Source organism: Monodon monoceros, unplaced genomic scaffold (assembly GCF_005190385.1).
Source record: "Monodon monoceros isolate NGI ecotype Baffin Bay Population unplaced genomic scaffold, NGI_Narwhal_1 Super_Scaffold_6, whole genome shotgun sequence".
NCBI lineage: Eukaryota > Metazoa > Chordata > Mammalia > Artiodactyla > Monodontidae > Monodon > Monodon monoceros.
In genome coordinates, this window is record NW_021703783.1 from 80,503,771 (window position 1) to 80,517,846 (window position 14,076).

The window sequence follows — 14,076 nt, forward strand, 5'->3', positions numbered from 1 at the left end:
GACTCAAACCTTCCAGGATTAGCTCTTACCTGCAACAGAGCTCCCATTAGTGATGCCAGCGCAGCCATTCCAATACACAAAGCTCCAAACAGCACACCTAGATGGATGATGTAAAAGCCATTGTAAAATCCAGACTCAGAGGATTAGGATTCTCAATAGAATAAGCTATCACACCTTGATTCAAAGTACATAATATGACTACAATAAAGAATGGCCACCTACCTCAGAGCCAGCTAAAAAAGGAAAGGGAACTAGTATGCAAAGAGGAAAGAAAACACTGATATTGTGGCCCAGGATTAATTACATTAGGTTATATAGGTAAAGATTCCCTAAAATTAACTATAGAGATTTAAAACCTAATAACTATTGTGTTATTAATGTAATCCTCCATAAACATTTGTTGGTAAAGGAAGGTTCAGGGAGCTTCTGGGTTGGCGAACATGTGGTATGCTCAGAGAGGACATGGATGCTCCATGCCCTTTTCCATATCTTGCCATATTCATCTCTTCCAGCTGGCTGTTTTTGAGTTATATCCTTTTACAACAAACCAGCAATCTAAAAAAAGTCTTCCAACCTCTGGCCTGGCTTAGAACATCACCGGTTCTACTGATGTCCTACATCCTTCCCAGATTGCATGCCAGCATGCCATTGCTTCTCAGAGCTGTGTCTGACAGGGTTTTGGTGCTCTGGCCGGCTGTCAGGCCTGAGCCTCTGAGGTGGGAGGGCTGAGTTCAGGACATTTGTCCACCAGACACCTCCTGGCCCCATTTAATATCAATCAGCCAGAGCTCTCCCAGAGATCCCCGACTCAATGCTAAGATCCAGCTCCACTCAACAACCATCAAGCTCCAGTGCTGGACACCCCATGCCAAACAACTAGCAAGAAAGGAACACAACCCCACCTATTAGCAGAGAAGCTACCTAAAATCATAATAAGTTCACAGACACACCAAAACACACCACTGATGTGGTCCTGCCCGCCAGAAAGACAAGATCCAGCCTCATCCACCAGAACACAGGCACCAGTTCCCTCCACCAGGAAGCCTACACAACCCACTGGATCAATCTTACCCACTGGGGGCAGACACCAAAAAAACCAGGAACTAAAAACCTGCAGCCTACTAAAGGAGACCCCAAACACAGTAAATTAAGCAAAATGAGGAGACAGAGAAATACGCCAGATGAAGGAGCAAGGTAAAAACCCACCAGTCAAACAAATGAACAGGAAATAGGCAGTCTACCTGAAAAAGAATTCAGAGGAATGATAGTAATGGAGAAAATACAAGGGACGTTTAACAAGGACCTAGGAGAACTAAAGAGCAAACAAAGATGAACAACACAATAAATGAAATTAAAAATTCTCTAGAAGGAATCAATAGAAGAATAACTGAGGCAGAAAAATGGAAAAGTGACCTGGAAGATAAAATAGTAGAAATAACTACCACAGAGCAGAATAAAGAAAAAAGAATGAAAAGAATTGAGGAAAATCTGATAGACCTCTGGGACAACATTAAACACACCAACGTTTGAATTATAGGGGTCCCAGAAGAAGAAGAGAAAAAAAAAGGGACTGAGAAAATATTTGAAGAGATTATAGCTGAAAACTTCCCTATTATGGGAAAGGAAATAGTCAATCAAGTCCGGGAAGCGCAGAGAATCCCATATAGGGTAAATCCAGGGAGAAACATGCCAAGACTCATATTAATCAAACCAGCAAAAATTAAATACAAAGAAAAAATATTAAAAGCAGCAAGGGAAAGGCAACAAATAACATACAAGGGAATCCCCATAAGGTTAATAGCTGATCTTTCAGCAGAAACTCTGCAAGCCAGAAGGGAGTGGCAGGACATATTTAAAGTGATGAAAGGAAAAACCTACAACCAAGATTACCCTACACAGCAAGGATCTCATTCAGATAGGTCGGAGAAATTAAAAACTTTACAGCCAAGCAAAAGCTACGAGAATTCAGCACCACCAAACCAACTTTACAACAAATGCTAAAGGAACTTCTCTAGGCAGGAAACACAAAAGAAGGAAAAGACCCACAATAACAAACCCAAAACAATTAAGAAAATGGTAATGGGAACATACATATCGATAATTACCTTAAATGTAAATGGATTAAATGCTCCAGCAAAAAAGACATAGACTGGCTGAATTGATGGAAGAACAAGACCCGTATGTATGCTGTCTACAACAGATACACTTCAGACGTAGGGACACATATGGACTGAAAGTGAAGGGATGGAAAAAGATATTCCATGCAAATGGAAATCAAAAGAAAGCTGGAGTAGCAATTCTCATATCAGACAAAATAGACTTTAAAATAAAGACTATTAGAAGAGACAAAGAAGGACACTACATAATGATCAAGGGATCAATCCAAGAAGAAGATATAACAATTGTAAATATTTATGCACCCAACATAGGAGCACCTCAATCCATAAGGCGAATGTTAACAGCCATAAAAGGGGAAATCGACAGTAACACAATAACAGTAGGGGACTTTAACACCATGCTTTCACCAATGGACAGATCATCCAAAATGAAAATAAATAAGGAAACACAAGCTTTAAATGATACATTAAACAAGATGGACTTAATTGATATTTATAGGACATTCCATCCAAAAACAAAAGAATACACTTTCTTCTCAAGAGCTCATGGAACATTCTCAAGGTTGGATATCTTGGGTCACAAATCAAGCCTTGGTAAATTTAAGAAAATTGAAATCATATCAATTATCTTTTCCGACCACAACGCTATGAGATTAGATGTCAATTACAGGAAAAAATCTGTAAAAAATACAAACAAATGGAGGCTGTATACACGATAAACTAGTGTATTGAGGAGTAGGAAATGGAATCCAACAGCACATTAAAAGGATCACAAACCATGATCAAGTGGGATTTATCCTAGGAATGCAAGGATTCTTCAATAGACGCAAAGCAATCAATGTGATACACCATATTAACAAAGTGAAGGATAAAAACTATATGATCATCTCAATAGATACAGAAAAAGTTTTCGATCAAATTCAACACCCATTTATGATAAAAACCCTCCAGAAAGTAGGCATAGAGGGAATTTCCTCAACATAATAAAGGCCATATATGACAAACCCACAGCCAACATTATGCTCAATGGTGAAATATTGAAACTATTTCCACTAAGATAAGGAACAAAACAAGGTTGCCCACTCTCACCCCTATTATTCAACATAGTTTAGCAAGGTTTAGCCACAGCAAACAGAGAAGAAAAAGAAATAAAAGGAATCCAAATTGGAAAAGAAGAAGTAAAACTGTCACTGTTTGCAGATGACATGATACTATACATAGAGAATCCTAAAGATGCTACCAGAAAACTCCTAGAGCTAATCAATAAATTTGGTAAAGTAGCAGGATACAAAATTAAGGCACAGAATTCTCTTGCATTCCTATACACTAATGATGAAAAATCTGAAAGAGAAATTAAGGAAACACTCCCATTTACCAGTGCAACAAAAAGAATAAAATACCTAGGAATAAACCTTTCAAAGGAGATAAAAGACCTATATGCAGAAAACTATAAGACACTGATTAAAGAAATTAAAGATGATACAAACAGATGGAGAGATATACCATGTTTTTGGTTTGGAAGAATCAACATTGTGAAAATGACTCTACTACCCAAAGCAATCTACAGATTCAATGCAATCCCTACCAAACTACCACTGGCATTTTTCACAGAACTAGAACAAAAATTTTCACAGTTTGAATGGAAACACAAAAGACCCCAAATAGCCAAAACAATCTTGAGAAAGAAAAATGGAGCTGGAGGAATCAGGCACCCTGACTTCAGACTATACTACAAAGCTACAGTAATCAAGACAGTGTGGTACTGGCACAAAAACAGAAATACAGATCAATGGAACAGGATAGAAAGCCCAGAGATAAACCCACACACGTATGGTTACCTTATCCTTGATAAAGGAGGCAAGAATATACAATGGAGAAAAGACAGCCTCTCTTCAATAAGGGTGCTGGGAAAACTGGACAGCTAAATGTCAAAGAATAAAATTAGAACACTTCCTAACACCATACACAAAAATAAACTCAAAATGGATTAAAGACCTAAATATAAGCCCAGACACTATAAAATTCTTAGAGGAAAACATAGGCAGAACACTCTATGACATTAATCACAGCAAGATCCTTTTTGACCCACCTCCTAGAGAAATGGAAATAAAATCAAAACTAAACAAATGGTACCTAATGAAACTTAAAATCTTTTGCATAGCAAAGGAAACCATAAAAAGACAAAAAGACAACCCTCAGAATGGGAGAAAGTATTTGCAAACGAAGCAACTGACAAAGGATTAATCTCCAAAATTTACAAGGAGATCATGCAGCTCAATATCAAAAAAACAAACAACCCAATCCAAAAATGGGCAGAAGACCTAAATAGACATTTCTCCAAAGAAGATATACAGATTGCCAACAAACACATGAAAGGATGCTCAACATCAGTAATCACTAGAGAAATGCAAATCAAAACTACAATTAGGTATCACCTCACAACAGTCAGAATGGCCATCATCAAAAAATCTACAAACAATAAATGCTGGAGAGGGTGTGGAGAAAAGGGAACACTCTTGCACTGTTGGTGGGAATGTAAATTGATACAGCCACAATGGAGAACAGTATGAAGGTTCCTTAAAAAACTAAAAATAGAACTACCATACGATCCAGTGATCCCCCTACTGGGCATATATCCTGAGAAAACCATAACTCAAAAAGATTCATGTACCATAATGTTCATTGCAGCTCTATTTACAATAGCCAGGACATGGAAGCAACCGAAGTGTCCATCAACAGATGAATGGATAAAGAAGATGTGGCACATATATACAATGGAATATTACTCCGCCATAAAAAGAAACAAAATTGAGTTATTTGTAGTGAGGTGGATGGACCTTGAGACTGTCATACAGAGTGAACTATGTCAGAAAGAGAAAAACAAATACCATATGCTAACACATATATATGGAATCTAAAAAAACAAAAAGGTTCTGAAGAACCTAGGGGCAGGATAGGAATAAAGACGCAGACGTAGAGAATGGACTTGAGGACACAGGGATGGGAAAGGGTTAGCTGGGAGGAAGTGAGAGAGTGGCATGGACATATATACACTACCAAACGTAAAATAGATAGCTAGTGGGAAGCAGCCGCATAGCACAGGGAGATCAGCTCAGTGCTTTGTGACCACCTAGAGGGGTGGGATAGGGAGGGTGGGAGGGAGACACAAAAGGGAGGCGATATGGGGATATATGTGTATGTATAGCTGATTTACTTTGTCATAAAACAGAAACTAACACACCGTTGTAAAGCAATTATACTCCAATAAAGATGTTAAAAAAAAAAAAAAAGGAAGGCTCAGGTGTCTGTTTTCAGTTTGCCAGAAATAGGATGCAATTCAGCTCTGCTCTGTATAACATGATGGGGGAAGGGAGTAATAAACTTCAGAAAGTCTTCTGAATTTAAGTGTTCATTTCTCCTGGGAAGTAGCAATCCACACCAAAGAGTGTTTTAGGACCTTTAACCTTCGCATAATCTCCATCAACATCCACAAACCTTTCCTGTTAAGCTAGCAAAGAAAGGCAGTTTCAGGACAAGTATTATATTCCCCCTTCTACCAAACTATTTTCCTGAAACTTTATACAAATTCTCAAGCCACCATCAGTGGTCAGCTTAAGGGATTTTTTTTTTCTCTTTTGGCTTTCAGTATTTTCCAGATTTTCTCCAAGTATACATTTTGCTTTTAAAATTACTATGGGAAAAAATTTTTTTTTATTAAACCCACCCCCTATTCTTATTTTTAAAGACTTCTATTCAGCAAAAATCACCTGAAATCTGTTAATATAATTTCCCACATATAAACTTCAAAATACAAAAAATAAAATGAATGAGAAATGTGTTCATCAAAAAATTAGTGCATTCCTTATGTTATTTCTATCTTAACACAAGCACTCACACCTTTGTTAAGCATAGTGAGTAAATAATCTTATTGCACCTGAATAACTTACATTAATTTTTTCAAAGTGCTTTTGTTGCAATGATTTTTCATGCCTCCAAACTCTATTCTAAACAGTATTTCCAACATATTTAGCTAAATTCCTCTCTATTTGGCAGCTCATGAATGGTCACCATTGTGGTTTTTTTGTACTCAAAAGTTATCGGAAACATTCAAGTCATTTGCCGTGTGCTTCTCTATGATGTCCTTACTGTATATACCTCAAGATAATGACTATATACAACCTTTCAAAATGAATGAAAGCCTCATCTACACTAGCGGAGTTCATTTGTTATTAATCATCAACATCGTTCCTGAGTACCAGTTAGTGGCTCTTGTTTTACATGGATTATTTCTAAACCTCATAGTACCTGCAAAGTGAATATTTTTTGTTCTCATTTTCCATATAAAGAAACAGAGGCTCAGATGGGTTTGCTCAAGGCTAACAGCTAGTTAACTGGTGAAACAAGACTGAGTCTGTCTAGCTTCAAAAGCTTCTATTCGGGGCTTCCCTGGTGGCGCAGTGGTTGAGAGTCCGCCTGCCGATGCAGGGCACACGGGTTCGTGCCCCGGTCCGGGAGGATCCCACGTGCCGCGGAGCAGCTGGGCCCGTGAGCCATGGCCGCTGAGGCTGCGCGTCCGGAGCCTGTTGCTCCGCGGCGGGAGAGGCCACAGCAGTGAGAGCCCCGCGTACCGCAAAAAACAAACAAACAAAAAAAAACTTCTATTCGTTCTACTAAACCACACAGCTTCAACAATCCCATAATGAACCCATCTAAATACCCTTTAGGAAACATTGTATCATTCTGAAATTAAGCTCCAGGATTAAAATCAGGTACATAATAAAATGATGCAATGCTAGTCAAATTTAGGGGACACTGAAGAATATAAATTAAGTACTTATTCCAGGCTACAGTCACGGCAATTATACATAGAACTATGGTTTAAAACAGAATATTATTTACTATGTCTTTGACAGTCTATTAGTGCTATTGAGGTTAAAGATTCTTTTTAAAATAATAAGTTCGTTAGTCATTCATCCCAAAACATGTATACCCAAGATTTGAAAATGAAGAAGGAAGTACACTAGCCAGATTTTTTTGAGTCAGCTATTACAGCTGGGATATCTGGGAACTGAGGTTAAAGACCTTTCCATTCAATATGATACTTAACCCCTAATAAGGTCCTATAATCTATGAATTTAAGCATTCATATTAAATGAAGGAGTTAAGCATACCTTGGACAATTTTATTGATTATCTTCTGGACAGTCTACATGTGCAGAGAGAACAGACAATCAAGACCAGTAAAAAATCATAATGCTCTGTTCCTTTATCTTCAATCCATACACACAGACTATATCTTAAACTGGCAGTGCCCTCTTATGTAATACAGAAAAAGCATGGCTCTTGGTTCCAAACTAAGAATATTTCTTAAAACTGGGGTCTAAGTTTTAGATGGTAAAGGGTTAAATTTTTAACTATGGCTAAGAATTTTAACATAGATGTGGGATAGGAAGAAGGTAGGAAAGAAGGCTAGCCAAATGGCACCCCTGGCAATTGTTGTTTTTTTTTTTTTTTTTTTTTTTTTGCGGTACGTGGGCCTCTCACTGTTGTGGCCTCTCCCACCGCAGAGCACAGGCTCCGGACACGCAGGCTCAGCGGCCATGGCTCACGGGCCCAGCCGCCCTGCGGCATGTGGGATCTTCCCGGACCGGAGCATGAACCCGTGTCCCCTGCATCGGCAGGCGGACTCTCAACCAGTGCGCCACCAGGGAAGCCCCTGGTAATTGTTTTTTGTGGTGGCCTGACAATTGTTTGAAGTATGTCTCAAATCTTGATTGCAAATATGGCCATGACTGCATTAAGTCACATGCATGTGAGTGTATATACGCTCACACTCACTTACTCTATATTTTCCATGGAAAAGAATTTCTGGTATTTCTAAAAATCATCTCCCAGAGCTAAAATGGAATTGTGAAACAAAAACTTACTCATTCCTTGGGAAATCCAAGAGAGAGACCTTTCTGAGAGAGATTGGAAGCGAGATTTTACTAGGTCTTCCAGAGTTACTGCTGCTAAGGCATTAATACTGGAGGACACTGTGCTGTAAGGGAAAATCACAATTTTGATTAATAATGTTTAAACTTTAATAATACTTTAATAAGGTAAAAGAAAAGGGAAAACATATTGTCACTTCTGAAATATAACCAGATTTCTACTACATTACTTAAAAAAATTTTTTTTTATTGAAGTATAGTTGATTTAGGCCTGAGGGCCTATAGCCCGCGCACCGCAACGAAGACCCAACGCAGCCAAAAGTTAACTGATTAATTAATTAATTAAAAAAACAAAAGAGACTGATGACAATATCCAGCCCCTAGAGAGAAGAGTTGGACCAACAGAGAGAAGACATGGAGTACATTACCTATATGAGGGCCATTTGTGCTCATGTCCAGAATTCAGCTTTATCCTCCGCAAATATCCAATAACAAAAGAAAGATCCCAAAAGGGAAATCTTATATTATTGGAGTCATAGTTCATACCTTAATGTTCCACTGTAAGCACAGGCCACAAAAAGTCCAGGAAGTCCCGGATAATCTTGCAGAATGTCCAGTGCCAAATAAGGCATGAGCTGAAAAATTCCAAAATTTACTCTTGAGTACTATTTGCTATGAAATGAAATTAATTAACACCTCATTTATCTTGTTCTTCTTCAAGAACTGAAGGAAGCTATTCCACATAACTGAAATGTCCAAATATATAAAATTAAACTCTTTACCTGCTAACACTTAAAGAAAAGAATAGCACAGTAGTTAAGGGTACAGGCTCTGGATTCAGACAGATGTGGCTTCTGTTATTTAATTTCTCTGAGCCTCAGTTTCCCCATCTGTAAAATAGGAATAATAATCCTAACCTCACAGAGTTGCTATAAAAGTTAAATTAGATAATCTGTGTAAGTTCTTAGTATAGTACACAGGATAGGCTCAGTAATAGGTAGCTGTTCTCATTCTTTGGAATAATAAATCAATTTAAAGGAAATATTTTACATACCTCTGTGCTTAAGTAAGAAGAATTCACTTAATTTAACTTTACTTGATGACTCAAGACTATATTTGTGAACTTCAATCGCTGTTCAAGATTGAAAATGTAATTATAGCTGCATATACAGTTGACCCTTGAACAACACAAGTTTGAACTGTGTGGGTCCAGGTAAATGTTGATTTTTTTCAATAAATACAGAAAAATGTACGTGTAGAACATCGTATGCAAGATTTGTATTACATAGTATCTATGCAAGGATAGCCTACCCTTACATAGGCATGAGGTGAGTGACATTTAATATAAAAATAATGTTAGGGTTTTTTTTTACTGTTTTATAACTTTGCTTTTAAAGAATTATGTTTATATAATTATATTTATATAATAATATTATACTACAGAGTATGCCTCTCTCATAATTGGAGAAACTGTGCATCAACCGATGATCACACGTGATTTAAAAAAAAATTTCCAATGCTGTATTATCAATATGACTGTAATACTGTATGCCATCCAAACTTTACAATGATTCATTTATTACCATATAGGCGAGGCTACCACAAAGCAATAGTATCGATTACACTAGGCTATAATAAAGCAATCGTATTGCTGCTTCTTTATCAATGTATGACTTGTTATACCTGTAAATGAATATGAATTTCTTTTGCACATTATCTTTCATTTTTGACATCCTGTGTTAGTAATAAGTATAACATCTGCAGTGTTTTGTATCACATAAGACAACATTGATGTAGGTACTGACAGACGATTCATCTTGTAAACAGACAAGGTAAACTTATGGTATCAATCAGTACAGTACTGTAAACGTATCTTCTTGTCTTCATAATTTTCTTAATAACACTTTCTTTTCTCTGGCTTACTTTATTGTAAGAATACCATATATAATCCATATAACATAAAAAATATGTGTCAATCAACTGTTTATGTTATCGGTAAGGCTTCTGGTCAACAGTAGGCTATTAGTAGTTAAGTTTTAGGGGAGTCAAAAATTATACGTAGGTTTCTGTTGTGCAGACGGTCGCTACTCCTAACCCCCATGTTTTTCAAGGGTCAACTGTTGTATGAGACATAGTGATGAGTGGAGAGTAACCTCACAAAATTCCTCAACTTGTTTCTTTAAAAAAAAAACACTCCTAATACTTGCTTTTTGATAAGTTACCTTTTAAAAAATAAATATTAAATAAGGATGGGAAGGTGTATGCCTTCAGCATTGGGTTATGTGGCAGTCTTTCGGCAAAACTGGTTTTTCAATCAAAAGAGTCCTAAGAGGATAATTTTCTAGAAAAATGCCCTCTCATTTCATTGAAACATCATTGATTCCTTCTCCCAATAGTACACAGTGGATGCTATGCCCATTCTCATCAGCCTCTTTGATCTCATTTAACAACTAAAGCTTATTACTTCTTTATTCTCAGAAAAAGAGAATAACGCTTCTCTCTATATGAGTTCAATACCCATTTTTCCAAGACATCTTACAAGTTTAACTTCAAGAAATATTCTATACATAAGCCAAAGTTAAGTTTCCACCGTTAGTATTAAAACGAGATCTAAAATCCTCTACCCTATTGTCAACTTTCTCAAAAACCTTCGGCCTTATATTTTAGATTCTGAATGACCCCTCAGGTCATTCAGGTCATCCAGGTCATGGCTCCCTCAGGGTGAGCTACAGAAGAGTGTAGCAGAAACATATCTTCTACTGACTGCCTTACTTCCATTGTAACCCCAGGAAAATGTCAATTGAATTAACTGGTTAATAATCAACACACTAGTGGAATAATTCAGAGAAAATCTCTTTCTTTTTCAAAATTTATCACATGCTCTCTGAATGATAAATGCATGCATGCAAGACACCCCCTGTGTACAATCTATGACAAGTGGTCTCAAGGTTAGGAAGTTGTAGGTTTAAAAAAATTTTTTTGTTGTTTTTTGGGGTTTTTTTTGGATTTTTTTGGCCCAGGGTAAGGGGAAGCCATATTAGAAAAAAAATTTAGTCCCTATGGTCTTCACAGAAAATAACGATTGACAAAAATCACAAAATATTCTTGACTAAAGAAAATATAATGGAATAGTGCCTCCCTCTTCAGAGTAAATACGATTCTTGGATTCTCTGAAGAAATAGAAAGATCTGTTTATCAACAGGAGGGCAAAGATTAAGATAGGGTTGAGATACACAGATCAAGGATGCTCTCATTTCCTAACCCCACAAAGTTGTATTTTTCTGGGAGTATGTTATGCATTTACACCAACATAAAGTTCAACGTGTCATCATTCTAATAAGTCCCCTGGGCACTTGATTTACAATCGACTCCGGCAGTCCTGGGTTTGGATTCTAGCTACACTTTCTGAAAGATGGTCTATGGCATAGAGGTTCAAAGTTAGGACACTGGCGGCAGCCTGCCTGGGTTTGAATCCTGGCTCCAGGTTTGCCAGCTGGTTATTTAAGCTCTCTGTGCCTCAGTTTCCTTATTTTTGAAAGGGAGATCATCACGGCACTGTTTCTGTGAGGATTAAAAGTTAAAATTTATATAAAGCACTTATAATCGTGCCTGGCCCATGGTATTTGATGAGTGCTTGCAGCTGTTCTTATTCATTAACTATGTGACCTTGGGCAAATTATATAACCTCTCTGAGATTCCTTTCCTTGTCTATAAAATTAGAATTATAGGTTGTAAGAATTGAAAGAAATAAAGCATGCAAAGCTCTTGGCATAGAACCTCATCACATAGCTGGTGCTCAATAAATGTTCACTTTTAGATCCATTTCCATATCATTTAAAAACTGGAAGGTGGGACTTCCCTGGTGGTCCAGTGGTTAAGACTCAGTGGTCCCAATGCAGAGGGCACTGGTTTGATCCCTGATCAGGGAACTGGATCCCGCATGCTGCAACTAAAAAAGATCCCGCACACGGCAACCAAGATCCCGTGTGCCGCAACTAAAACCTGGCGCAGCCAAATAAATTTAAAAAAAAACAAAAAACTGGAAGGTAAACTGCTTATCAATGAACAATCTAAACCCATAAAATGTTCCACGGTACCACAGTTTGTATATAGTTTTGGGCTTTTTTTAAACTGTGTTTATATTTCTACTCCCAGCCTTGAGCTATTTCTATTTAACACCTACCTTGAAACTTTGCCAGGTATTTCAATATTGTTATTGGATGTAGCATTCTTCATTTTTGCTATAGCTGCTAAAATAAATTTTTTCCAAATGCTTTATAGAAGCTAAAGATGATTATATTTGCCTATTTGCTCTTACTTTACAAGAACATGAACATTCTTTCCTCCCAGCCAACAAGCTTTCTGAATGTCATTCTTGCATGTGTAAGAAACACACGGTACTGGACCTGGTCTGGTGCAGACACTTTCTTGGCTGTCCAAGGATCACAGTCACGGTATCTGGAATACAGGGCGAGCCCACATAGCACTGTGCAGGTCAGGATCAACCAGAGTGCCACAAGATTGATGTAGAGAGACCTAAAGAAGGGAAAACAAACCAGCAAATGACAATTTTAATTTCCATCTCAAAGATGAGGAAAATTGTTACATAAATAGAAGAGACTTTCATGATTATACTCAATAGATGTGCATTCTCTTTTGGTTCTCGAAAATGCTACGGATTTTATTCTGGTCTAACCTTCTGTTTATGATGTATTTGGAAATACTTGGAATAGATGAGATTTTGCCATTGAATGAATGTATCCTCCTGGTCAGAGTTCCATGGGCATTATTATCTTTATAGGGGTGTCTAGTTACAGTCCTTCAGGATGTCTTGTCACGAAATAGAGATTTTAATAGTCAACAGGGCAGTGACTATTACTCATTTTACCTTTAAAAGTGATGCAATTATAAACTGCTAAACACTGTTAGCCTTTACATAGCAACTCGTCAGGCTTGTTTAAATGTGGTTTGTGATGCCATCCATTAAATACAGGAAAGGCAAACCTGTATTCCTTGGACAGGTATCTTCCAAAACAATGTTCAGCATTTTAATTAATGGTGTGTGCTCCAGTAGAGTGTAAAGGTTTACATAATAGCACTGGAGTCAGTCCTGAGCATAAATCTTAGCTCTCCCTACCATATGTGACCTTGGGCAAGTAATTTAACCTCTCTGACTCTCAGTTTCTTCATTTACAGCTAGAAATAACAATGCCTACCTCACCGAGTTATAAGTGAAACTAAATAAAATAGTATATATCATATAGTACAACGGCATGTAATAAACACTTGTTAAATGGTATTGATATTATTAGTGTTAATATCATTGAATGCTATGTCTTAATAATCAGTTGACAGTAAATATTTCTCCCACTAGGGTGGCTACATTTTCCCCCCGGGGGTGCTGTAGTGGGCGCTGATAAGTTGCCCTAGGCTGAAGAGAGGTCTCCCCACACCCACCAACTCATACCTCCTTCCCCAGAGAAGCCTGCATAAAATGACAACTGGATTCAGAGGTTTAAAGACTAAGTCCCCTCAGGCCAACTTGGGACAGTCTGAAGGGTCATCCCAGCCCTGGGGCTCCCCTTGAGGCCTCTGTTGAGACTGCATTACAGTCCAACTTCTCCCTCTGGCCAATCCTTCTTCCTTCCTTTCCTTCTCTGTTCCAGCGGTGATGCCCTAGTAGACCCTGGCATGCTAACCTCCATCTCAGAGTCTGCTTCTGGGAGAAGCTACCTTGCAGCAGGTCCCACAACAGATTGCTAGCCTTTTTCCTTGACTGACTACATTCACCACATGTTTTGTTATTGTCTAAAAGTACTAGAACTATATCTCATCTCCAAATCATCAGAAAATATACCCAGACACTTTCTCAGTCACCACACCTCACTTATATATGAGTTAACACTTTATTATATTGTTTTATTTTACTTTAATGCCATTCATGTAGATCTGATATTGTACCCAGTCAATCAATGTCAGTAGGTCTTGACTTTTTGGCTGGGACTCATTCTTCCCATGGAGCCAATG

General features: G+C 37.7%; 1 protein-coding gene across 1 annotated transcript in view; it reads right to left on the minus strand.

Annotated features, from left to right (window-relative positions):
• Positions 1-14,076, minus strand: part of SLC5A8 (solute carrier family 5 member 8) — a 62,606-nt gene that overhangs the window by 25,905 nt on the left and 22,625 nt on the right. The window contains exons 7-10 of the mRNA XM_029205616.1: positions 12,456-12,585; positions 8,596-8,684; positions 8,044-8,156; positions 30-97 (exon numbers count right to left, since the gene is read on the minus strand). Coding sequence (XP_029061449.1) covers positions 30-97; positions 8,044-8,156; positions 8,596-8,684; positions 12,456-12,585 — 400 coding nt within the window. The remainder of the gene's footprint in view (positions 1-29; positions 98-8,043; positions 8,157-8,595; positions 8,685-12,455; positions 12,586-14,076) is intronic.